Source organism: Bos indicus x Bos taurus, chromosome 11 (assembly GCF_003369695.1).
Source record: "Bos indicus x Bos taurus breed Angus x Brahman F1 hybrid chromosome 11, Bos_hybrid_MaternalHap_v2.0, whole genome shotgun sequence".
In the NCBI taxonomy this organism is placed as follows: domain Eukaryota; kingdom Metazoa; phylum Chordata; class Mammalia; order Artiodactyla; family Bovidae; genus Bos; species Bos indicus x Bos taurus.
Window position 1 is genome coordinate 11,866,724 of NC_040086.1, and position 27,904 is coordinate 11,894,627.

General features: G+C 36.5%; 1 protein-coding gene across 2 annotated transcripts in view; it reads left to right on the top strand.

Moving 5' to 3' along the window:
• Nucleotides 1–27,904, top strand: part of EXOC6B (exocyst complex component 6B) — a 723,575-nt gene that overhangs the window by 315,314 nt on the left and 380,357 nt on the right. For both annotated transcript variants that reach the window (XM_027554900.1, XM_027554901.1), the window contains exon 8: nucleotides 22,831–22,899. In XM_027554900.1, coding sequence (XP_027410701.1) covers nucleotides 22,831–22,899 — 69 coding nt within the window. The remainder of the gene's footprint in view (nucleotides 1–22,830; nucleotides 22,900–27,904) is intronic.

Genomic DNA, 27,904 nt, shown 5'->3' on the forward strand with positions numbered 1-27,904 from the left:
CAATGAGTCGGCTCTTCGCATGAGGTGGCCAAAGTATTGGAGTTTCAGCTTCAGCATCAATCCTTCCAATGAACACTCAGGACTGATCTCCTTTAGGATGGACTGGTTGGATCTCCTTGCAGTCCAAGGGACTCTCAGGAGTCTTCTCCAACACCACAGTACAAAAGCATCAATTCTTCAGCACTCAGCTTTCTTTGTAGTCCAACTCTCATATCCATAGATGACTACCGGAAAAACCAAAGCTTTCATTAGATGGACCTTTGTTGACAAAGTAATGTCTCTGCTTTTTAATATGCTGTCTAGATTGGTCATAAATTTTTTTACAAGGAGCATCTTTTAATTTCATGGCTGCAATCACCAGCTGCAGTGACTTTGGAGCCCCCCAAAATAAAGTCTCTTACTGTTTCCATTGTTTTCCCCATCTATTCACCATGAAGTGATGGGACCAGATGCCATGATCTTAATTTTCTGAATGTTGAGTTTTAAGCCAACTTGTTCACTCTCCTCTTTCACTTTCATCAAGAGGCTTTTTAGTTCCTCTTCACTTTCTGCCAAAAGTGTGGTGTCATCTGCATATCTGAGGTTATTGATATTTCTCCCGGCAATCTTGATTCCAGCTTGTGCTTCATCCAGTCCAGCATTTCTCATGATGTGCTCTGCATATAAGTTAAATAAGCAGGGTGACAATATACAGCCTTGACATACTCCTTTCCCAACTTGGATCCTGTCTGTTGTTCCAAATCCAGTTCTAATTGTTGCTTCCTAACCTGCATATAGGTTTCTCAAGAGGCAGATCAGGTGGTCTGGTATGCCCATCTCTTTCAGAATTTTCCACAGTTTGTGGTGATCCACATAGTCAAAGGCTTTGGTGTAGTCAGTAAAGCAGAAATAGATGTTTTTCTGGAACTCTCTTACTTTTTCGATAATCCAGCGGATATTGGCAATTTGATCTCTGTTTCCTTTGCTTTTTCCAAAACCAGCTTGAACATCTGGAACTTCACAGTTCAAGGACTGTCGAAGCCTGGCTTGGAGAATTTTGAGCATTACTTTGCTAGTGTGTGAGATGAGTGCAATTGTGTGGTATTTTGAGCATTCTTTGGCATTGCCTTTCTTTGGGATTGGAATGAAAACTGACCTTTTCCGGTCCTGTGGCCACTGCTGAGTTTTCCAAATTTGCTGTCATATTGAGTGCAGCATTTTCATAGCATCATCTTTTAGGATTTGAAATAGCTATTGAATAGAAAGTACTTGAATAGAAAGTCGTATTTTGTTTTCTAAAATCTGTTGCTTTCCAGGTGGCACTAGTGTGAAGAACCTGCCTGCCAATGCAGGAGATGTAAGAGTGCAGGTTCAGTCCTTGGGTTGAGAAGATCCCCTGGAGGGGGGCATGGGAACCCACTCTGGTATTCTTGTCTGAAAAATCCATGGACAGAGGATCCTGGCGGGCTATAATCCATGGGGTTTCAAAGAGTCAGACACAACTAAAGCAACTTAGCATGCACACATAATAAATTAGAGCATTATTTTTAATGAAATTTTATAATTCTGATTTAACATAGTTCAGTTTAGGTATTTTTTTTCAATATCTGAAGAACGTTTTGCCCTTTCCTGTGTTTTTAGTGAAAATATACTTAATATATTTTTTGAGCCAAGTGACATTTGTACATTATTTACTATGTCTTTAGTTTGATAATAATAGTAGACTATAGAATGAGATGGGTAAGGAAAACTGAACACCTGCAAAAGAGGTTTCTACATAGCAAACAGATTGTATATTTTTAAACTGAAGTAAAGTTTGTGTCAGACATAGGAAAAACTTAATAGCCTGGGGATGAAAAACTTAATAGCCTGAAGATGAAGTCGCAGTAGGAAGTTGTCATCTTGGATGAAAAAAATGATTAAATGTTGAACTGACTGCCAAAGTCAGTCTCTTGATTGCTAGTTGCAAGAAAACTATTCCCCTGTAAATTCTCTCCCTATTTGTATTTTATTTTTGTCTAAGTTAATGAAAGGGTCACCTTAATTAATGTAAGTTTTTTATTTTAACTTGTCATATATATATATAAAGTTGAACTATATAAACTGCTGGTATTTGCCCATTTTTTGACCAAGAACTTAGTTTTCAGTGGAAGTATGTATGAATTTTAGAATTAAAAAGTATTTATATTTCAATTATATGGCATTATAATTTGAGATCTGTAACATTACAAAGTGATCACTCCCCAAAGGGTCACTTCTGTCAACATACTGCTGACCCCTTGAATGCCTTGAAGCCCTCCTCCAGGCCCCTTCCCCTCTGTTGACTACTGGTCTGTTCCCTGTAACAATGTGTTTGTTTTTATTTTATTTAGTTTTATATTCCACATATGAATGAATTCATACATTATTTGTCTTTTTATTTCTGATATTTCACTCAGCATAATAACCCTCAGTTCCATCCATGTCATCCCAGTTGGCAAGATTTCATTGTTTTTATCTAGTTGATTAGTATCTACCTATATGCCAGATCTTTTTTATCCATTCCTTATCCATTAATGGACATTTTCCCCTATCTTATGGCTATTGTACAAATGGCTATCGTAAATAATCCTCAAGTGAACATAGGGGTACGTATATCTTTTTGAATTAGGTTTTCATATTCTTTATATATATATATACACACCCAGTAGTTACAATACCTGGATAATATGGTAGTTCTATTCTTAAGTTTTTGAGGAATCTCTGTACTGTTTTTCATAATAGCTGCACCAATTTACAATCCCACTAACCATATTTGAGTGTTCCCTTTTCTCTATATCCTCTCCAGTATTTGTTATTTTTTAACTTTTTGTTAAAGTTAAAGCCATTTGTTAAAACTTTAACAAAAGCTTTTTCATTCTGATGGATGTAAGATGATATTGTGGCTTTTATTTGCATTTCTGTAGTAAATAGTGATGTTGAACATCTTTTTATGTGATTTTAGCCACCTGTATGTCTTTAGAAAATTGTATATTGAGTTTATTTTCCCATTTTTTAAATTGGACTGTTTATTTTTTGTTGTTGAGTTGTGGGTTCTATATATGTTTTAAATATTAACTCTTTATCAGATATGTGATTTGCAAACATCTTCTTCCATTCAGTAGGTTGTTTTTTGTTTTAATGATGATTTCCTTTGCTGTGCAAAAGCTTCTTAGTTTGATATAGTCCCATTTGTTTACTTTTGCTTTTGTTTCCCTTCCTTTTGGAGTTAGATCCAAAAATCATCACTAAGACAGCAATCAATGAGATTACCTCTTGTGTTTGTTTTCCAGGAATTTTATGGTTTCAGGTCTTACATTTAAGTCTTTAAACAGTTTTGTGCTAATTTTTGTGTGTACTTTAAGATAGTGGTTCGGTTTCATCCCTCTGTCTGTAGCTGTCCAATTTCCCAACACCATTTATTGAAGAGACAGTCCTTTTTCCATTGCATTATATATTCTTTGCTTCTTCATCATAAATTAACTCTTTATTGACCAGGAGAGTTTTGCAGAAACTAATGCCTGTGGCCAGCGATTTGTTATATAAGTGAATATTGAAAAGTCTCTGGTCGATAATGTTTGGGTAACAAAAGATGTTTTCATATGTCTCTGTTCAGTAATGTGATAACTGTCCACATATATGTAGATAGTTTTTGGGCTCTTAATTATGTTTCATTGGCCTGCGTGTCTGCTTTTGGGCCACTGCCATTTTGTTTTGATTACTATAGCTTTGTAGTATAGTTTGAAATCACGATCATGGTCTCTCTGGCTCTGTTGTTTTTCAAGATTGTTTTGACTATTTGGGATCTTTTGTGGTTCCATACAGACTTTAGAATTGTTTTTTCTAGTTCTGTGAAATATTTCATGGGGAATTTTGATAGGGATTTATCTGCCTGCAATGAAGGAGACCTGGGTTTGATCCCTGGGTCAGGAAGATCCCCTGGAGAAAGAAATGGCAACCCACTCCAGTACCTTTGCCTGGAAAATCCCATGAACAGAGGAGCCTGGTAGGCTACAGTCCATGGGATCGCAAAGAGTCAGACATGACTGAATGATTTCACTTTCACTTTTCATTGAATCTGTAGATTGTTTTGGATATTATGAACATTTTAACAGTGTTAAGGCTGTATATTGTCACCCTGCTTATTTAACTTATATGCAGAGTACATCATGGGAAACGCTGGACTGGAAGAAATACAAGCTGGAATCAAGATTGCCAGGAGAAATATCAATAACCTCAGATATGCATATGACACCACCCTTATGGCAGAAAGTGAAGAGGAACTAAAAAGCCTCTTGATGAAGGTAAAAGTGGAGAGTGAAAGAGTTGGCTTAAAGCTCAACATTCAGAAAACAAAGATCATGGCATCCGGTCCCATCACTTCATGGGAAATAGATGGGGAAACAGTGGAAACAGTGTCAGACTTTATTTTTGTGGGCTCCAAAATCACTGCAGATGGTGACTCTGGCCATGAAATTAAAAGACGCTTACTCCTCGAAGGAAAGTTATGTCCAACCTAGATAGCATATTCAAAAGCAGAGACATTACTTTGCCAACTAAGGTCTGTCTAGTCAAGGCTATGGTTTTTCCTGTGGTCATATATGGATGTGAGAGTTGGATTGTGAAGAAGGCTGAGTGCCGAAGAATTGATGCTTTTGAACTGTGGTGTTGGAGAAGACTCTTGAGAGTCCCTTGGACTGCAAGGAGATCCAACCAGTCCATTCTGAAGGAGATCAGCCCTGGGATTTCTTTGGAAGGAATGATGCTAAAGCTGAAAGTCCAGTACTTTGGCCACCTCATGTGAAGAGTTGACTCATTGGAAAAGACTCTGATGCTGGGAGGGATTGGGGGCAGGAGGAGAAGGGGACGACAGAGGATGAGATGGCTGGATGGATGGCATCACTGACTCGATGGATGTGAGTCTGAGTGAACTCCCGGAGATGGTGATGGACAGGGAGGCCTGGCGTGCTGCGATTCATGGGGCTGCAAAGAGTCAGACATGACTGAGCGACTGAACTGAACTGAACTCTTCTATTCCTTGAGCATGAAATGTTTTTTCACTTACTTGAGTCTTCTTTAATTTCTTTCATCAGTCTTCGAGTTTTCAGTGTACAGGCCTTTTATCTCCTTGGTTAAATTTAATCCTGGATATTTTATTCTTTTTGATGCAGTTGTAAATTGGATTGTTTTCTTAATTTCTTTTTCTGATATTTCATTACTGTTGTATATGCTTTCCTGGTGGCTCAGACGGTAAAGCATTTGCCTGCAATGCAGGAGACCTGGGTTCGCTTCCTTGGTCAGGAAGATCCCTTGGAGAAGGAAATGGCAATCCACTCCAGCATTCTTGCCTGGAAAATCCCATGGACGGAGGACCCTGATAGGCTACAGGAAATGCCATGGATTTCTGTGTATTGATTTAATATCCTGGAACTTTGCTGATTTCATTGATTAGTTCTGATTTTTTTTTTTTTGGTGGGGTCTTTAGGGGTTTCTAAATATAGTATCATGTCATCTGCAAACCGTGACAGTTTTACTTCTTTGTTTCTAATTTGGATGCTTTTATTTAATTGCCTTGCCTAATTGCTGTAGCTAGGACTTTGAATACTTTTTTGAATAAAAGTGGTGAGAGTGGACATCCTTGTTTTATTTCTGATCTTAGAAGAATAACATTAAGCTTTTCACTGTTGGCTATGGTGTTAGCTGTGGGTCTGTCATATATGGCCTTTAGTATGTTGAAGTATATTCCCTCTATCCTTGGACAGAGGAGACTGGCAGGGTATGGTCCCTAGGGTCACAAAGAGTCACATGTGACTGAAGCGACTTAGCACACAGGCATATTCCCTCTACACCCACGTTATTGAGAGTTTTTATGGTAAATGAACCTTGAATTTTATTAAAAGCTTTTTCTGCATTAAGATGATCATATGTTTCTCCTTTATTTTGTTAGTGTGATGTATCACATAGATTTTAGATGTAGAACCATCCTTGATCCCTGGAGTAAATCCCACTTGATTGTGGTGTATAATCCTTTTAATGTATTGTCAAATTCAGTTTGTTAATATGTTGTTGAAGATTTTTACCTCTATGTTCATCAGGGATATTGGCCTGTATACAGGTTTTCTTTTTGATGTTGTCCTTGTCTGGTTTTGGTGTCAGGGTAATCATGGCATCATAAAAAGTGTTTGGAAGCATTCCTTCCTATTCATTTTTTTTTTTGGCGGGGGTGGGGGGAAGAATTTGAGAAGCATGCATGTATGCTAAGTCACTTCAGTCATGTCTGACTGTTTGTAACGCTATGGACTATAGCCTGCTGGGGCCTCTATCCACCAGATTCTCCAGGCAAGAATACTGGAGTGGGTTGCCATGCTCTCCTCCAGAGGATCTTCCTGACTCAAGGATTGAACCCTTGTCTCTTATGTCTGGTACATTGGTAGGCAGTTCTTTACTGTTAGCAGCACCTGGGGTGCCTGAGTTTGAGAAGGATAGGTATTGAATCTTTTTCAAATATTTAGGATGATTCACCAGTGAAGCCATCTGGTCTAGGCCTTTTGTTTATTGGGAGGTTTTTGATTAGTATTCGGTCTCCTTGCTAGTAATCAGTCCATTCAGCTTTTCTGTTTCCTCACTATTCCATCCTGGTAGACTATATGTTTTATCTGTTTCTTCTAGGCTGTCCAATTTGTTGGCATATTATTGTTCATAGTATTCTCTTACCATTCTTTGTGTTTTTGTGGTATCAGTTATAATTTCTCTTTATTCCTGATGTTATTTGACTCCTCTTGCTTTTTTTCTTGCTTTGTGTAAAGGCTTGTCAATTTTATTTTTCTTCTTAAAGAACCACCTCTTAGTTTTCTATTGTCTTTTTGCCTTTACATACTGTTCATGGCGTTCTCAGGGCAAGAATATTGAAGGGTTTACCATTCCCTTTTCCAGTAGATCATGTTATTTCAGAGAATGAGATAGTTGGATGGTCAGCATCACTGACTCAATGGACATGAGTTTGAGCAAACTCCAGGAGATAGTGAAGGACAGGGAAGCCTGGTGTGCTGCAGTTTATGGGGTTTCAAGGAGTCTGGTATGACTTAGTGACTGAACATTTGTCTTTTTAATTTCTATTTCATTTATTTCTGCACTGATCTTATTATTTTCTTTTATCTACTAACTTTGGACTTTGATTTGTTCTTCTTTTTCTAGTTCCTTAGCATTAAAATTAGATTTCTATTATTTCTTGAAGTAGTCCTGGACTGCTGTTGACTTCCCTCTGAGAACTACATTTGCTGCATCTTAAAGACTTCAGTGTGTAATATTTCCATTTTTCTTTGTCTCTAGGTATTTTTTTTTAATTTTACTTTTGATTTCTTCAATGACCCACTGGTTGTTTGGTAGCATATTGCTTAATTCCCACATTTTTATTGGTTTTTTGGTTCAGTTTTCTTCTTGTAATTGATTTCTGTTTTCATAGTGTTGTGACTGTGAAAAATGCTTAATATCTCAATCTTCTTAAGTTTATTCATTTAATTTCTTTTTTAATTGGAGGAAAATTGCTTTACAATGTTGTGTTAATTTCTACCATATAACAGCACAAATCAGTCATAATTATATATGTATTGGGTACATTCCACAATTCTAAATTTTTACTACCCCCACCAAATTTTATGTTTTTGATGTCACATTTTGCATCTTTTTATTTATGTTTCCTTAGAAAATTATTGTATTTTTTTGTAGCTAAGTTTACTTCTTTTGTCTCTTAAGCTTTATGGTAGTTTTATAAGTGCTTGATTGGCTACCTTCTTTTTTAAAATTTTTAATTAATTAATTTATTTTAATTGGAGGATAATTGCTTTACAGTGTTGTGATGATTTTTGCCATACATCAGCATGAATTGGCCACAGGTATACATGTGTCCCCCACATCCTGAACCTCCCTCTGACCTCCCTCCCGACTCTATCCCTCTGGGTTGTCCCAGACCACTGGCTTTGGCTACCTGCTTCATGTATCAATCTTGCACTGGCCATCTGTTTTACATATAGTAATGTCCAGGTTTTAATGCTATTCTCTCAAGTCATCCCATTCTCCCCTTCTTCCACTGAGTCCAAAAGTCTGTTCTTTACGTCCGTGTCCTGCATGTAGGATCATTGGTACTGTTTTCCTAAATTCCATGCTGTTGCTGCTGCTAAGTCGCTTCAGTCGTGTCCAACTCTGTACGACCCCATAGACATCAGCCCACCAGGTTCCTCTGTCCCCGGGATTCTCCAGGCAAGAATACTGGAGTGGGTTGCTGTTTTCCTCTCCAATTCATGAAAGTGAAAAGTGAAAGTGAAGTCGTTCAGTCGTGCCCGACTCTTAGCGACCCCATGGACTGGAGCCTACCAGGCTCTTCCATCCATGGGATTTTCCAGGCAAGAGTACTGGAGTGGGGTGCCATTGCCTTCTCCCCTAAATACCATATATATGTATAAATATCAGTATTTGTCTTTCTCTTTCTGACTTGCTTCACTCTGTATATTAAGCTCCAGGTTCATCCACCTCATTAGAACTGTCTCAGATGCATTCCTTTTTGTAGCTGAGTAATATTCCACTGTGTGTATGCACCACAACTTCCTTGTCCATTCATCTGCCGATGGACATCTAGGTTGTTTCCATGTCCTAGCAACTGTAAATAGTGCTGCAGTGAACATTAGGGTACATGTGTTGCTTTCAGTTCTGGTTTCCTCAGGGTGTATCTTGCTTACGTTTTCCCATGAGATTTTTACTTTCCTGTGTTTTCTTCTTATCAGTTAGTGTTGTTTTTTTTTCAACTTAGGGAATTCCCTGTAACATTTCTTGTAAGTCCACTTTAGTGGTGATAAACTTCTTTGCCATGCTGTGCTTAGTTGCTCATTTGTGTCCGACTCTTTGTGACCCCCGTGGATTGTAGCCCTCCAGGCTCCTCTGTCCTTGGGGATTCTCCAGCCAAGAATACTGGTAGCCATGCCCTCCTCTAGGGGATCTTCCCAACCCAGGGATCAAACCCAGGTCTCCTGTATTGCAGGCAGATTCTTCACAGTATGAGCCTCCAAGGAAGTTAACTTCTTGAGCTTTTGCTTATTTGGAAAGCCTTTACCTCATCTTTAATTTTGAATGACAAACTTGCCGATTAGAGAAATATTGGTTGGAAAAATTTTCCTTTTAGCAATTTGAATACGCCATGCCACTCACTTATGGCCTGTAGAGTTTCTTCTGATAAATCTGCTGGAAGCTTTATAAGGATTTTTTTTTTTTTAATATAATAAGTTTTAAACTGTGGAAAATTCTGAAAGAGATGGGAATACCAAACCTATATGCAGGTCAGGAAGCAACAGTTAGAACTGGACATGGAACAACAGACTGGTTCCAAATAGGAAAAGGAGTACATCAAGGCTGTATATTGTCACTCTGCTTATTTAACTTCTATGCAGAGTACATCATGAGAAATGCTGGGCTGGAAGAAGCACAAGCTGGAATCAAGATTGCCGGGAGAAATATCAATAACCTCAGATATGCAGATGACACCACCCTTATGGCAGGAAGTGAAGAAGAACTAAAAAGCCTCTTGATGAAAGTGAAAAAGTTGGCTTAAAGCTGGCCAACTGGCCAATCTGGTCCCATCACTTCATGGGAAATAGATGGGGAAACAGTAGAAACAGTGTCAGACTTTCCTTTTTTGGGCTCCAAAATCACTGCAGATGGTTATTGCAGCCATGAAATTAAAAGATGCTTGCTCCTTGGAAGGAAAGTTATGACCAACCTAGATAGCATATTCAAAAGCAGAGACATTACTTTGTCAACAATGGTCCGTCTAGTCAAGGCTATGTTTTTTCCAGTAGTCACGTATGGATGTGAGAGTTGGACTATAAAGAAAGCTGAGTGCTGAAGAATTGATGTTTTTGAACTGTGGTGTTGGAGAAGACTTTTGAGAGTCCCTTGGACTGCAAGGAGATTCAACCAGTCCATCCTAAAGGAGGTCCGTCCTGGTTGTTCATTGGAAGGACTGATGTTGAAGCTGAAGCTCCAATACTTTGGCCACCTGATGTGAAGAGCTGACTCATTTGAAAAGACCCTGATGATGGGAAAGATCGAGGGCAGGAGAAGAAGGGGACGACAGAGGATGAGATGGTTGGACGGCATCACTGACTCAATGGACATGAGTTTGAGTGAACTCCGGAAGTTGGTGATGGACAGGGAGGCCTGGTATGCTGTGGTTCATGGGGTCACAAAGAGTCAGACACGACTGAGCGACTGAAATGAATGAATGAATGAAGTTGTTTTTCTCTTATTGCTGTTAGAGTTCTCTCTTAGTCCTTACTCTTACCATTTTAATTATAATGTGTCTTGGTGTGCTTCTCCTTGGTGTCATCTTTCTTGGAAGTCTCTTGACTTCTAGACCTGGATGTCTGTTTCCTTCCCCAGCTTGGGCAAGTTTTTCAGCCATTATTTTTTCTGACCCTTTTCTAAGTTTTCTGACCCTTTCTCTTATCTTTCCCTTCTGAAAATTCTATAATGTGAACATAATTCCACTTAATGTTGTCTCAGATATCCCTTGAGGTATATTCACTTTTTTTTTTAAGATTCTTTTTTCATTTTTCACCTTTTTCCAGGTGATGTCCATGTTTTTCTTCCAACTCATTGATTCTTTCTTATGTTTTAATCCAATCTGCTGTTGAATCCCCAAAGTGTATTTTTCAGTGAGTTACAACTGCTGTTTAGTACTTTCTTATATTTTCTATCTTTTTGTTGAGGATTTCACTGTATTCATTCATTCTACTCCTGAGTTTGGTGAATATCTTTATGACTGTTACTTTAAACTCTTTATCAGGTTGGTTGCTTATCTCTGTTTCATCAAGGTCTGTTTCAGGGCATATGTCTCCTTCTTTGGTTTTGGAATACGTTCCTTTGTCTCTTCGTTTAGCCAGACTCTCTGTTTGTCTAAATGTGTTAGGTGAAACAGCTGTCTCTCTCAGTCTTAAAGGAGTGTGCTTTATAAGTTATGATCCGTGTGGCCTGGAAGCACAGTCTTCCCTGGCCACCAGAACCAGGTGCTCACAGGCTGTCCCTCATGTGGACCATGCATGCCCTCCAGTTGTGATGGGACCTTCGCTGCTTTGTGGGGAGAGTGGAGAGTGGTGCACTTGTCCGGCCTAGTTTTGATGTTAGAAATTTGTTTTGAATCTTTATATCTTACTGTGGTATATTCAGATGTTTTTGCTTATTTCTAAATATCTAGACAGAACTTTAAAAATCTTTAGAAGTAGTGAACAGTTTAGTTTGAGAATGTATTAGAGTCATCAGAAATATTATTTTTGAAATATTGGAAGATAGAGTGCAAAGAACCATTTAAGATGATATATTATTTGTGAGAAAGTGGCCAGTAATACCTACAGAGAGTAGGGTTGTTGTGAGGATTGACTGAAGTAATTTATATAATGTTTTGTCATAGTGCTTGGCACTTACAATCCTACCAGTATATAATAGTTAACATTGTAGCATTCTGACTGTGCTTTTTTTTTGCAATAAAGATGAAATATATCTTGATATATTTTTGATAATGTACCAAAAAATGGTAATGATACCATCTATTGTAAACAAACAAACAAAAATCTATTGAAATAAAGCAATATTGAGTAAGACATAGTTTGAAGAAGCAGGGCCTATGATTTCTGCTTTGTCCTAAGGTTACTTAGAGCTTCTGCATTCTTAGAATACTTCATTGTTGCCACATTTCTGGCACATCTCATATTCTAGTTTGTTTGTTACTTTTCTTAATTTGTTTACATACTGTTAGTTATGTAAACTGCAAGGTTGCTACAAAGGATATGGTTTTCCACTAATCCACAATCCCTGTTGTGTCTGCATGTTGGATATTGCTGTTTCTCATCTTATTTGTGCAGGTGCTGAGGGAAATATATTATTGCTTTTAACAAGTGTGTAATAAAAATAGGAAAATGGAAGATATACTGTCAGGACCACATGTTTGGGAAAAAATAATGACAATATAGTTAATTGTAAAAATGAGTAGTAGTCCAGTATATCTGTTAAGAGAATACACTTTAATGTGCTGGCCTGCTTTGCTGATTCCCTGTATCCACTAACCCCTGCTGGCTTTGCATTTTCCATTTCTGTTCTTGATGAAAACTGGTCTGTTAAGGATAAATGTAGTCAAACGAAAAGTAAGTACCTATATTTATAAACAAGTGGCAATAAAGGCAATAAAGACAGTTGACAGAGTTGAATGAAAGCAGTGTGACATGCTTTAGGTATTCTATTTTGCTTTTCTCATTCCTAGTGTTTGATCTTTTAAGTCTATCCATTGGCAAAAATTTGTTATGGCTTACATTGATTTAGGATCTTAAAATTTTTTTCTTTTTCTGATAGTATAAAAGTTTTGTTTTGAAAATTTTTGCCTTAATTATCAAGGTTTACCTATCTTTTCAGGTCTTCTTGAATATCTACTTTATGTACTTGTTGCTTTTTCAGCCACCACTTCTAACTATATGCGAAGTTGCTATTAACCCCGAATAGGGAATGTACTTTCCCCCATTCCGTCTCTGTAATACCAAATTCTACTTTTCCATGAGGACTAGTTGAATCTCACCTCTTCTGTACTTATTTATCTTTTACTTATTTATAAGAATTTTTAATTAAATATGCTACATGTCAGTTAAAGTATAATTGACATATAGTGTGATATATTGAATACACATACACAAACACACACAGACTCTTCACTTAATATTCCATTATTAAATTTAGAGCCTTTTCTCTCAGAAAAATGATTTTGAAAGTCAATTTTATTCTTCATTCTTCCCCACTGTCCCTGTTAAATCTGTCATTTGAAAGAAAGTGGTATATTTTAAACATCATATTTGAACTCTCAGTACATTGACTTGTTTTCTGAGAATGACATCCTTCCACATTATCACAATAAAATAATCACACTCAGGAATTTAATATATAACTTATATACAAATTTTCCCAGTTGTCCCAATATTATAGCAGTTTTTTCTTTCATTTTTTTCCTGCAATCATATGTAGACATGTATCACATGTTGCATTTAATTTTTATGTATATTTATTCTCCTTTAATGTTCTTGTATTTAGGTACATATGGTACACCCCCATGATTAGATTCAGGTTAATAATTTTTGGCAAGAATATTACAAAAGAAGTATTATGTTCTTTTCAGTGCATCATATCAGGAAGTACACAGTTGATTAAGGTGGTGTCTACCAGATTTCTCTACTGTTTTTCACCTATTGGTTTTAGAATTGATTGATGATTCTTTCCTGAATCATGTATTACTATGGTGATTATAAAATAGTGATTTTTCTATCTTTACCATTTGATTCACATTGATTGGTTGGCATTCTTCTAAAAGAAGAAATTTACTTTTCTCCCTTTCCTTTTTTTTGTCTCCGTGTTGGCACTTATATGTTTTTTAGTATACAGCTGCTTATAGTCCATTCTTGTCTTTCATTTTGATTCTCCATTTGTTCCAAACTTGAGTCTCATCCATTGTGCTCTGCTGTGTCTCTGTCAGTTCTGAGCATCTCATTCATTGTCTTGCACAGGATGGGTTCACTCCAGGTTTTGCCCCAGCCCCAGCATTAGCTGTTTTGTCAAAGAGTTCTTGTTCCTTTTACTGGAGAACGGTATTTAGAAACCAAGATACGGGCATTGGGTGTGCTCCTTTTGTGGACAGAATTAAGAAATATACATACTACACTGGCAGAGATATTTTTATAAATTGTAAGTTAAGTCTGATGCTTCTAATTCAAACCTGATATCATAGCTCTTCCTCTTCTGTTGCATATTTGTGTCTGAGAATTCTGGTTCCCAGAGTATTAATATATTTACTCCTCTTCTGTTGCATATTTGTGTCTGAGAATTCTGGTTCCCAGAGTATTAATATATTAATAATAATTAATAATATAATTAATATAATAATAATTATATTAATAATAATTAATATAATATAATTAATATATATTTGGGCAATAATAAATTAATGCCCAAAATAGTTTCAGAATTTCTATGCATATACCACTAAAAGCAGTAAACTTACTAAGTTCAAGATTTCTTTGCTGTTCTTTTCATCTTAAATGCAGTGGAGCTATATTGTTCAAAATGTTTTGCTCAGATGTTTGTTGGCTATTTTAGTTTCTCGTGTGTGCTCATTATCCAATTTATATATTCTTAGGCTCATTGATTTCTTTTTGAGTAATTTTTGGAGGTTCCCTATCCTTATTAGTTTAATTTTTTGACTATATAAAATATGAACATGGTTCAAAAGGCAGAGTTATATAAGACAGTATGTTCACTGAAATCCCACTCTTCTCTTTATCTCTCCCTCCTGATCTTAGCCACCCTTTGTAAGTAGTCAATATTGTGAGTTTGTGTTTGTGGCGTGTATACATACTCTTTCTCATACCTTATATAACATTAACAGCATAATGCATATATATATGTTTTGTACTTTGTTTTTTCATTTGAAAATATATCCTGAAAATAATGATTTTTATATCAGTTCCTGGAAATCGTTCTCATTCTATTTTTACTACTAAATTGTACTCCATTTTTGAATGTACCACAGTTTATTCAGCTAATCTCCTGTATGTAGGAATTTAATGATTTCTAATCTTTTCCTGTAAAAGTATAGTGTTTCTGTTATAGAGCTATTTTGATTAGCTCAACAAAATACTAACAATACCAGGTACTGGCAGGGTGCAGGACAGCTGTGCATTTGCTGTAAAAATGCAAAATGGTTCAGTCAGTTTGGAAAAGAGTCTGTTAGTGAATTTATAAAGTTGAACATACACTTACCATGTGACCCAGCAGTCTCACTCCTAGGAATTTACCCATTATGTTTACACAGTAACATCTACCTGAATTTTTATAGCAACTTTATTCATATGTTGCAGCAAGTAGAAGCAACCCAAGTGTTCTTCAGTGAGTGAAGAGATAAAAATGAACCGTGGTATATCCATAATTAGAGTGTCACTTTGAAGTAAAAAGAAGTAAACTATAGATACATGAAACAACACAAATGAATCTCAGATACTTTATGCTGAATGAAAGAAGCCAGATTCAAAGGTTATGTACAGTATGAGTCTCTTTATATGACATTCTTGAAAAGGCAAAACTCTAGGGACAGGAAATGGATCAGTGTTTGGCAAGGGCTGAACATTATGGAGTAATTTGACTACAGAGGGACATGCCGGAAATTTTGGGGGTGGTGGAACCTTCTTTTAAAATCTAGATTGTGACAGTGATTATAGGATTAGATGGATTGTTTTAGAACATAAAGTTGTTCTAGAAAGTTGTCACTAGAAAGGATGAATTTTCCTCTATGCAAAATACCTTAAAACTTAAAAAAAAGTTTTATAGTAAACCCTCAAACCTGAAAATTGTTTTATATATAGTTGGAGATGTTTCTTCAGGGTAGGTTTCTAGATTGCTGATTCAAGGGATAAATGCATGTGTAGTCTTGTTGGATAATGTGAAATTCTGCTCTATAGAGGTTGAACCATTTTCTGCACCTCCCCACTACCAGCCATGTATGAGATGCTTATTTTCTTACAGCTTCTTTCAGGGAGAATTTTGTTAAGTTTTTTATTTTTTGCCAGTTGCATAAATGAAAAATAGTATCTCTGTATAGTTTTAAATTTGCATTCCTATTACTATGGGTGAAATGTGGTATCTGAGAAGTTTGAGAGGCATTTGTATTTTTTTCCCCAGTAAGCTATCTGTTTGTTTTTTTACCCATTTTTTTCTGATTTTTTTCCCCTTCAATTTTTATGATTTGCTTATATATTAGGGATATTAGTTCTTTAAGATTTTATTCTACCTACTTTTGATCAGCTTAACTTTTCCTCCCCTTAGAACTTTTATATGTAATACCACATTCATGCTAAATTTCCTTTTTGCCTGATAGTTTAGAGTTTCTTAGCATACAGTCTCTCTCTCTCCAGTTGCTAAGTCGTGTCTGACTCTTGCGACCCCATGGACTGTAGCCTGCCAGGCTCCTCTGTCCATGGGATTCTCCAGGCAAGAATACTGGAGTGGGTTGCCCTTTCCTTCTCCAGGGGATCTTCCCAATCCAGGAATTGAAGCCAGGTCTGCTAGACCTGGCAGATTTTTTACCGACTGAGCTATGAGGGAAATCCTAGTATACAGTAGACCATTGTTAAATAAAGATCAGTTCAATCTTTATTTCCTAAATGTTCAGGTTCAAGCAGAGAATTCTTAAAGGACTCTCATTTGATTTGGTCACAGGGTTTTTTGTAATGCCTCAATAAGGAGAAATGCTGTTATCTTTCCTGATTTTCTTCTGTTTAGTGCAAACATGAATTAATTAAGTGGTAATCTACTTAGGGATTTTTCAGGAAGAAGTTGAGTAATTTGTGAGATGCTCAATAGAAAAAAATGCTGTACTTTTAGGGTAGGGCTCTGGTCAGGGTGTTCTTGAGTGTTCAAAGGCTTAGAATGTTTTTTATCCTTTTACTCACCCTAGTGACTTAGAGTCCTATCTTCTAGTTTGTTGGTATGTCTGTGGTGTTAGTCCAGCTCTATTAGAGCTTATGTCCAAATGAATTTTACCCTTTTTTTCCTCTGAAATTTGTAAGTCAAATAGTTCAGAAATGCACACTGGTAAAAAATGTCTGCCAGGTACTTCTTGGCTTCTGGACATAATATAGGCAGTCACAGTTGATCTTCTGGATTCAAAGGCAGTACCCCTTTAGCTAATCATTTGTTGTTTTCTCTCTTGAGAAACATACCTGGTACATTTTAGTAACTTGAGAGTCAAGTAATTTTCAGAAATAGGTACCAAGTCCCTACATTCATTTATCAATACCAAGAAACCAAAGTACCAAAATTCTGTTTTATGTTAAGTGGTAATCAAAAAGTATTTTCAAGATCAAGAATGACCCAAATAATTAGTGAGAAGCATATCTACATTTTTTACAAACTTCTGTCATACTCTTTTTGGAAGGTCCACCTGCTTTGAAAGAGTTCATGAGAAAAAGATAAATGATGTGTGTGTGTGTGTGTATCTCCCGGGCCTACTTAGAGGGAAAGCAGGTAGATTTATCTGATTGTTACCTGCAGATACTCTTTCCCCCACCTCCGTTCACTAGTGAGTCTTTGAAGTTATGGAGAGAGCTAAATTCTAACTCCTTTTTTTTGAGGGGGAAGGTTGTGTTATAAAACTATTAAGTGAATATATCTGATAAAGCTTGAGTGTCATTATTTTAAAATAAAAATCTCCTTTAAAAAAACTAAATCATTTTCCTATCATTTATGAGACTAACTTATCCACTAGCCTTTCCATTTTCAGAGATTTCCTTTGACTTGAACTAAGATATATTAGAAAACAAGAAAAACGTATCATAAAACCAAATCCTGATGTTTTGCAAGAATTTTCATAATGAGAAATACTCTTTCTTTTCTTCTTGATATCTAATATTCCCATTTCTCCTCTGAATCTTTATATCTTATCTAATGTATGTTGTGTACAGAGGTTCATAGACTATTTTTTTCTAGGTGCTTTTCATTAATCCTATTTATAGAAAGGTTAGCTTTTCTTTTTTTCAATATCCTCTGTCTCCAGACTCTTTTTGCCATCTATGTAGTGGCATCATGTGACAGCTGGTGTATTGATGGATATAATGGTATTTAACAACAAATAGTCTATACACAATAATTAGGAATAATTGCTTTGACTAAAGCTGTTCATTTTTATCATAAGTATATAAGATTGAAACAGTCAAATTAGCCTTATAGATTGGTATCTAATGGCACATATCTCTGGTGGGTATGTGAATGTATAATTGTTGAATGTAGTTGTTGCCTTGATGATATCTCTCTGTGGATGTGGTAGGCCAGTCATCCAGAGATTATTTTAACAGCTTATTATTATCTGTTAATTTAAAATATATCCAAGTTTTCTTAATTTCATGGGCTTCTCAAGTGGTGCTAGTGGTAAAGAACCTGCCTGCCAATGTAGGAGACTTAAGAGATGCAGGTTCGATCCCTGGGTTGGGAAAATCCCCTGGAGAAGGGAATGGCAATCCACTCCAGGATTCTTGCCTGCAGAATACCATGGACAGAGGAGCCTCAAGTGCTATGGTCCATAGGATTGCATAGAATTGGACATGATTGAAGTGACTTAGCCCTAGCACTCTCTTAATTTATATAATTTATATTGTGCTCTCCTTACCTGCCACCTTACCGGCCTCCTGAGAAACCTGTATGCAGGTCAAGAAGCAACAGTTAGAACCAGACATAGAACAATGGACTGATTCAAAATTGGAAAAGGAGTATGTCAAGGCTGTGTGTTGTCACCCTGCTTATTTAACTTATATGCAGAGTACATCATGTGAGATGCTGGGCTGGATGAAGGAAAGCTGAAATCAAGATTGGTGGGAGAAATATCAGTGACTTCAGATATGCAGATAACACCACCCTTATGGCAGAAAGTGAAGAGGAACAAAAGAACCTCTTGATGAAAGTGAAAAAGAAGAGTGAAAAAACTGGCTAACATTTTTTCAACATTCAGGAAATGAAAATCATGGCATCTGGTCCCATCACTTCATGACAGAAGGATGGGGAAACAGTAGAAACAGTGATAGACTATTTTCTTGGGTTCCAAAATCACTGTAGATGGTGACTGCAGCCATGAAATTAAATGATGCTTGATCCTTGGAAGAAAAGCTATGACAAACCTAGAAAGCTCATTAAAAAGCAGAGCCATTACATTGCCAACAAAGGTCCATCGAGTCAAAGCTGTGGTTTTTCCAGTAGTCACATATGGATGTGAGAGTTGGAGCATAAAGAAGACTGAGCGTCGAAGAATTAATGCTTTTAAACTGTGGTGTTGAAGAAGGCTCTTGAGAGTCCCTTGGGCTTCAAGGAGATCAAACCAGTCAGTCCTAAAGAAAATCAGTCTATTCATTGGAAGGACTGATGCTGAAGCTGAAGCTCCAATACTTTGGCCACCTGATGCGAAGAGCTGACTCATTAGAAAAGACCCTGTTGCTGGGAAAGATTGAAGGCAGGAGGAGAAAGGGACGACAGAGGATGAGATGGTTGGATGGCACCACCAACTCTATGAACATGAGTTTGAGCAAGGTCTGGGAGATGGTGGACAGGGAAACCTGGTGCACTGCAGTCCATGGGGTTGCAAAGAGTCGGACATGACTGAGTGACTGAAAAACAACAAATAGTGTGCTCTCAGGCATACATTTCTTGGTTGTGTGTGTGTTAAGTCACTTCAGTGTGTCTGACTCCTTGCGACCCTATGGACTATAGCCCACCAGGCTCCTCTGTCCATGGGATTCTAGGCATGAATACTGGAGTGGATTACCATGCCCTCCTCCAGGGGATCTTCCTGACTCAGGAATTGAACCCATGTCTTTTATGCCTCTTTCATTGGCAAGCGGGTTCTTTACCACTAGCACTACCTGGGAAGCCCGGATTTCTCATTTACATAATCTAAAATTTTACCTACTATTTGGTCCTTCCTGACAATAAAGAGGTTTGAAGGGACTCTTCAGAAACTATAGGGAATTAGGCAGCTGCTGTCCTTGGTGATGAAATTATTTCATGTGAATTCTTAAGGAAAACAACTAGTTAAAAAAGTGGGATAATCTTAAGTGCATTGTTTGTGACTACTGTTGGTATGAAGATAGATCTGTTTGAACTAGAAAAATACAGACTGCAGTATCTTAATGTCTTGAGTTCCTGACTGCCATGCAGAGGAAATGTTTAACTATTTTAATCATGTTTCTGTATCTCAGAAAGAAAGCCCTTATGAAAGGAAATGACAGCGTCCTACCACAAAGTTATCTCTTATCAGTTATAGTCTTAGTCGATAATGATTTGTCAAAGTTGGACATGTGTAAAATGCAAGGGCTGTGTTATTTACTTTGGAAAGGAAAAATTAGATGAAGCTGATAAAGACGGAGTCATGGCTTTTGTTAGGAGACAGAAACCATTAAAGGCAGTCATTGTTAGCTTAGGAAAGTGTCCTTGGACCCCTCCCTCTGTCCCAGCTGAGACCTAAACCTGCTTGAATCATTCTTTGCAACTTGAGGGGAGGGAGGGACAACTGAGGGGAAGAAGAATGAAGACAGCTCCGACAGAGATTTAGCATTTTAAATGGGGAGCAAAATGTGGACCTTGAGGCAGACTATTTATTTGAGTCAGAAAACACTGCCTTTTGTTCTGGTACTCACTCCCATTTATTTCGGTTTTTGAAGGTTCATTTCTTATCCTTCCAAACATGTAGCATTCCTTCACGTACAGTGTACGTTGCTCTCCTCCCTTCACCTTTCTGTAGATGTGATTCTTTTTCATTAGTGGAAGCAGAGAAAACACATTTAGCTCAAAGCAACATGAGTCAGTGCATGCTTTACATACCTTTCTCCTCACAGCACTCTTCTGGTTTCCTCACAGTGTTCCTAGTGTTCCTCACAGAAGGGAGCATGAAGGAAAAATCATCTCTAAATAGTAGACTATTTGGAGGGTGGAAGTAAAGTTTGTGAACTTAAGCCCCGTTCTGCTCCTTTTTATCTTGATTTCTGTGTACCACCTTCAAGGCAGGAAAGCATGTCCTTAGGAGGACTTAACTGGATTATGATTTCAGAGGCTAAGAAATAGCGTTGACAGCCCTCCTGCGTCAGAGTACTTTAAACAGTTAGAAGCTGAATATGATGATGTCAAGACAGCCTCACAGAGAATAGATTTGGTTGTAAATATTTGGTGGAGATGACAGAAAAGGCCTTTGTCTCTTCTCTAATTATATCTATTTTTTAGTTGGTCCAGAAAAACCAGTCTTCCCATGCCATTAGTAAAGGGCCCCATTAGGTTATTTGTCACAGATTTCTTGGGAAATTGTCCCCTAAGGTGGGATGTTCATTCTTTAAGGATGGGTCTGACATGTGAAAGGGCTAAGACTTTGACTGAGCAATGGCTAGAAGCAGTTTCCTTTTGAATGAAAGGCTTTGAGTTCAAAGCAAAACAAAATAAACTGTATGAAGAACATAGAAACAAAGTTGTGATTAAATTTGTTGTTTAAAATTAAGTAGAATGTTCTTAATATTTTTAAAGGTATATACTTCTAAAAATAACTTTATAATCATTAATTCTAAATAAAAGGAAAAAGTTTAATTTTCCACACAGATCAAAGTAATTTTTTAATGCGTTTCTGTTCTTGTCTTTTTCATGTACACATGTAATTTTTAGGTAATTTAAATACTATTGTAAATATAATTTTATGGGAATTTTCTGTATTTCTTCTTTTGAAATTGTTTTTCACTTAGCTACAGTTTTCACTAGTAGGCTCTGATTTTCCGGAAAAATAAAATAAATTTCCTTGAAATCTCCACTTCAGAATCAAAGAGGAGCGACTGTAAAGGTGCTTAATGTTGTAGTCATTTTAAAGAAGAGGGCCTGTAATGATCACCTATTGCCCATTGTTGTGTTAAGATGAAAATGAAGGTCCATTTGTATCCTTAAAGTTAGAATTTTTACATGCTTTTTAATCATACTTTTCTTTACCTACATGGTGCCTGTCCATGAAATGTTTTACTTAGTAATTTGGCAGTGCTCACTAACTCTTCTAGATTTTTTTTTTTTTTTAAGTAAAACTGTGCTTTGGCCATGGTGTAGGATCTTGAGCACCTTATCAGTCTTTGGAGTCACAAAAACATATGTTTGGAGTGCTTATAGATACATAATATATTGAGTGAGATTCCCAAACATAGAGGTTTAATTTCTGATCTCATGGATGCAAAGCAAATAAACAGAATGGCCAATAAATTTGAACCAATACATAAAGACATGTGATGGTTTTGAAGGGAAAAGAAAGTGGATATTGTACTATTGAATTAGGATGAATAGGTTTCATTAGAAACAGCATCTTGATGAAGAATCAGTTCACCCAAAGAAGATATGAGGTTTACTTTTATGAAGTAAAGGAAACTGACCTTATAATCATGAATCAGCCCAATCCAATTTAGATGTGCCTGCTGCTCGTATTCAGATGAATTACAGTTACTAGTGTTGTACTAAAAACTTTAGTCTTTGTCTTTATTTAGTCTTTAGTTTTTATTTTAGTCTATATTTTGACTTCTGTATTTCTTCATGTAGTTGTGTCTTTTCTTTTTTGTTCTGTTTTGCTTAATACTTGCTTTCTAGTGTTTCCTTTTATTCTTATTAAATTTATTTAGGTCAACTAATATTTTTCTTTTTCAGATGAGGAAATTGAGGTCAAAGAACATTGTGACTTATTCATCATCACAATTGTAATGCATCAGTTTTAGCACTGTGACTGTATTGCAGTTCTAGTTTTTTGTTTTACTTTCCTTGTTTGATGTCTAGGATTAATCTGTATGCATTTTTCATACTATAATTTGTTGATACTCTAGGTTTGATTTTTCTATTCATTATCTTATTTTTAAAAATATCATCTCCCCTCTCTTCTTGGAGTATTTCTGTATTTGACTGCATGCAGTCTTAAATATTCACAGATTCTAATGCCCTTTCCTGCTTTTTTTCTGCAGTCTCCAAGTGTATCTCTAAAAGCATATGCAAGACCAGAGACACCTGTTACTCTTCTCTGTTATCTGTTCTTCAGTTCTCTGTGTCCCAACCTTGGTGATAGCCTCACTGTTTTTTAATCTATGACTGAAATGCTAAAACTAGGTTTCTTGAAGCATACTTTGTTTTGTTTTAACACTTTAGTATTAAAAATGAGTGCTATTGCTCTTTATAGCTTTGTTTGAATATTTTGTGACAATTTTGGTTGTTTTGCAGGTACCTGGTGCCCAAGATTTGGTTGATTTCTCTCCTGTTTATCGATGTCTACACATATATTCTGTCTTGGTGAGTCTTTGGCTTTGCCTAATAAAACTTTACATTGAATTCAAATCTCTGCTTTCTCATATTTGATAGTTTTTCTTATTATTATTAAGGAATAAGAAACTATTATTAAGGAATTGTTATTGTTATTCAGTCACTAAGTCATGTCTGACTCTTGAGACCCCATGGACTGTAGCACACCAGGCTCCTCTGTCCTCCACTATCTCCCAGAGTTTGCTCAAATTCATGTCTGTTGAATCAGTGATTCTGTTTAACCATCTCATCCTCTGCGGCTCCCTACTCCTTTTTTAAAGGAATATCATTTATTAAAAAATAATCTTTTCATTTCTTCCTGAATCTTTTATTTATCTTTGCCATGTCATATGTGGTAACTAGTAACATTAATTTCTGTCAGTCATCAACAGATTATTAGATTATAGCTAAAAATAGTGACACACAAATTTGAATTTCTACTGTTAATTTAAAAATGTGTTATTCATATAACAATAGCCTATCTTCAAATATTAAAATAAGATTTTTTATTCCTGATGGTAATTACTCCTTTGTCATGTAACACCTATGGAAAGAGGAACTTCTCTGAGGAGAAATACTGTGGATATCAATGTCATTCTAAGAAAGGCGCTTTATCCTTCATGGTAATATACCTACATGCAGACACACAGATACGTACAATCAGTAAAAAGATTAAACTCTAAAGTATCATCAAAGACAAATTGATTAGAAAAGTCCATTATCAATACATTTTATAGCAAAATTCAGTGAATCTTCTATCAGGTTTTCAGTCTATTTGAATATGTCTTATTGCCTAGTGTGTTATCCATATTCTTTCCTTATATATTTACCAAAGTATCATTACTCCAGATAGTTTGGGTGGACTTTATAGCCTGAAGTGTTTTTGGTAACCTCCAGTAGCTTGAGAGCTTCCCTGGTGGCTCAGAGGGTAAAGTGTCTGCCTGCAATGCAGGAGACCTGAGTTCCATCCCTGGGTCAGGAAGATCCCTGGAGAAGGAAATGGCACCCCACTCCAGTACTCTTGCCTGGAAAATCCCATGGACAGAGGAGCCTGGTAGGCTGCAGTCCATGGGGTCACAAAGAGGTGGATATGACTGAGCGACTTCACTTTAGTAGCCTGAGAAAAGAACTGAAAGCTTCTTCTCTTCCTCCTCTCACTTGTTGCTGTCTGTTTCCCTTTTCCCCTCTCCCTCTTTTCTCACTTTCTATTCCTTTTCTCTGTTCATCGTTCTTTTGTATAAAAATGGGGCTTCCCTGGTGGTTCAGCTGGTAAAGAATCCGCCTGCAGTGCCAGAGACCTGGGTTTGATCCCTGGGTTGGATAGATCCCCTGAAGAAGGGAACGGTTACGTACTCCAGTATTCTGGCCCGGAGGATTCCATGGACTGTATAGTCCATGGGGTCACAGAGAGTTGGACATGACTGAAGCAAGATATAGATAAAATTGTATCAAAACATCTAAAATAAGTTGACTACTTCTTTTTAATATCATGTGTATGAAAGTCACTCAGTTGTGTCCGACTCTTTACTACCGCATGGACTGTAGCCTTCCAGGCTCCTTCATCCATGGAATTCTGCAGGCAAGAATACTGGAGTTGGTAGCTATTCCCTTCTCCAGGGGATCTTCACAACCCAGGGATCGAACCCAGGTCTCCCTCATTGCAGTCATATGCTTTACCCTCTGAGCCACCAGGAGAATTAAATAAATTATATACATCTTAGTTTGTGACATGCTTTTTTTGTCACTTCATACAAGGTCCCCTGCTGTATTGCGTTTTGTCATGGTTTTTCCATTCATCCCCTGTCCATAACTCCACTTGTCTCTCATCCCCAGTTATACTAACTCTATTATGTTTAACATATGATCGTGGTTATGGTTTTGAAAAGTATATAGTAACTTTGTATTTGATTTTAACTTATTCAAATAGTATTGTCTTATGGACCTAGTTCTATTTCTTATATCTTTTGTTTAGTCCTATTTTTAATATCAGTTCCTCATTATAGTTTGTGTATTTAGTTCATTGCCTCCTGCTTATATGTGATATTTAATCGATCCCATTTGTATTTGCTGTGTTTTAATTATCTATTACCTTAGTATGTGTTAGTCATTCAGTTGTGTCTGACTCTTTGTGACCCCTTGGACTGTGGCCCACCAGCTTCTCTGTCCATGGGATTCTCCAGGCAAGAATGCTGGAATGGATTGCCATTCCCTTCAATCAACTCTTAAACTGCCTAATATATTCTGTTGTAACAAATAAATACCCTCCTATGGACTTGTAAGTTTCTATACTTTAGGTATGAAATTCTTGGTTGTAAGGTATATGTATAATATTTAATTTTACCAATTTCTAATTTCTGATAACCTGATGGATATTGATATCATTTTAATTTGCATTTCTCTGAATACTGGTAACATTATACTTCTCTTTTTGAACCTGCTGCTACTGCTGCTGAGTCGCTTCAGTCGTGTCCGACTCTGTGCGACCCCATAGACGGTAGCCCACCAGGCTCCCCGTCCCCAAGATTCTCCAGGCAAAAACACTGGAGTGGGTTGCCTTTTCCTTCTCCAGTGCATGAAAGTGAAAAGTGAAAGTGAAGTTGCTCAGTTGTGTCCAACTCTTAACGAACCCATGGACTGCAGCCCACCAGGCTCCTCCATCCATGGGATTTTCCAGGCAAGAGTACTGGAGTGGGGTGCCATTAATCCTTTAAGATTTTTCTTCTCTGAACTGCCTACTTTTAGTCAGTTGAATTTATAGTTAAATTTTGGGAAAAAAATGATTACTTCATAATACTAAGTCATCCCATTTATGGAAGAATAAGGCCTACTTTAAAGTTATTTAATTAAGCTTTATTTTTCTCTGTTAATAGTCTTGGGCACTTTTTGTTTAGTTACTAACAGAACACTTAGTTTTTGTTGCTATTTTCTGCTTTCATTTCTAAAATTATTGCTGATATTGAGAAACACTATTGGTTTTTATAAGTTAACCTACATCTGGCAACCTGCTCAATTCTTTTGTTAGTTATTATAGTTTGTTTTTTGGTTTATGATAGGTTTTCTGTGTGGTTGATTATAGCATATGCAGATATTTGTTTCTTTTCTTCCTAACCATTTATCTCTATTCTTTCTATTGTGGTGTTGTATTGACCAGGATCATCATTACTTTGCTGTTCAGTAAAGTGATAATGGATCATCCTTCTCTGATTTCTAAATTCAAAGAGAGTATCTAAAGTTTCTCCATTAACTGATGTTTGCAATAGGATTTTGGTAAATATTCTTTATCTAGTTATTCTTAGACTTATATTTTTTTTTATAAAAACATAAATGAGTATTGAATTTTATTGAATTTGTTTTCCAAATATATTGATAAAATGCTGTGGTTTTTATTCTTTAATTCATGAAGGTGATGGCTTTCATTGGTAGATACTTTTGATAGTAAACAATTCTTTTATTCTTAGATAAATCCAACTTGTTAAGGATGTAAATCACTGCCTTTCTTTAACTCCCTGTGGAATTTGACTTCTTTTTGTCTATTTTATTTTTAATCTTTTTTGTATTTATGTGTACGGCTATGAGTAACACAGGCCTAGTGTTGTTCTTACTCTTCTTCTTTTTTTTTTTTTGTATTTTCTTGTGTGGTTTGTAAGTCAGCATTATTTTAACCTCATTAGAATTGTTGAACATCCTTCCCTTTTTTTGGTCTTACGAAATGATTTATGTAACATAAAAGTTATCTATTTATTGAAAGTTGAGTAGAAATCACATTCAGTAATATGCATTTTTCATTTGCCACATACTTCCTCCTCCTTTTTCCCATATTATCTTACTTCTCTGACGCACTCCAGTATCCTTATCTGGAAAATTCCATGGACAGAGAAGTCTGCTGGGCTATAGTACACAGGGTTGCAAAGAGTCAGACATGACTGAGTGACTAAGAGCATATGTGTCATGATTTTGTTTACTCTCTTCAATAGTATGTATAGCTAAAAAACCATATTTGCTTATATAAAATTTTAAGTTTTATTATAAGCCTCATAATTATAAATCAAGTGAATATTTCCTCATAAAGTATAGGAAAATGGGTAGTTTGTTTAATGTTATATCCTCAGTACCAACAAGAGTTCTTGGTGTAGGTACTCAGTAAATATTAGTTAAATAGATAAATAAGTAGTACGTGAAGATGGATAGGGCTTCCCTGGTGGCCTCAATCAAAGACTTATGCTTTTACAAAATTATAATCTGTCAGGAAATAAGTTACAACATTTGAATGACTATAATATGACAGCACTATATCTTATCACTGTGTGTATATTAATTCCTCAAGTGAGAAATCTAGTAGTGATTCATAAGAGTACTAAAGTAATTTGTTTACATAGTAGTGGTGTTAAGCAAGTTACCCAGATCTCAGCTTTCTCATATATAAAATGTGATAATAATGTTCAGTTGCATCTTACTCTTTGGGACCCCATGGTCTGTAGCCTGTCAGACTCCTCTGTCCATGGAATTCTCTGGGCAAGAATATTGAAGTTGGTAGTCATTCACTTCTCCAGGGGGTCTTCCCAACCCAAGGATTGAACCCAGGTCCTCTGCATTGCAGGCAGATTCTTTACCATCTGAGCCACCAGAGAAGCCCAATAATTACCTACTTAGTGCAGTTATGGTATGGTATGAACGTTGCCTGGCTTAGTGCATAGTTGGCATTTAATAAATGGTAGTTAATATGTCAAAAAGTATGTGTCTCTGATGCCAATCATGAGACATGTTATAGGTATTTTTCAAAGTATATGACAAAGTATAGACATGTTGATAGAGATTGTAGTTTCTGCCATCAACATGCAATCTTTATCAATTATTTAAAATTCACACATTCTTAAATATACAAAGTCTATATAGTCTTAAATTGTAAGAACAAAAAAGAGGGCCTTAAACTGCCCATTTCAAAATACATTCAATAATATTGAAATATTTAGTGTTTGTTAATTTTAATGTGGGGCTT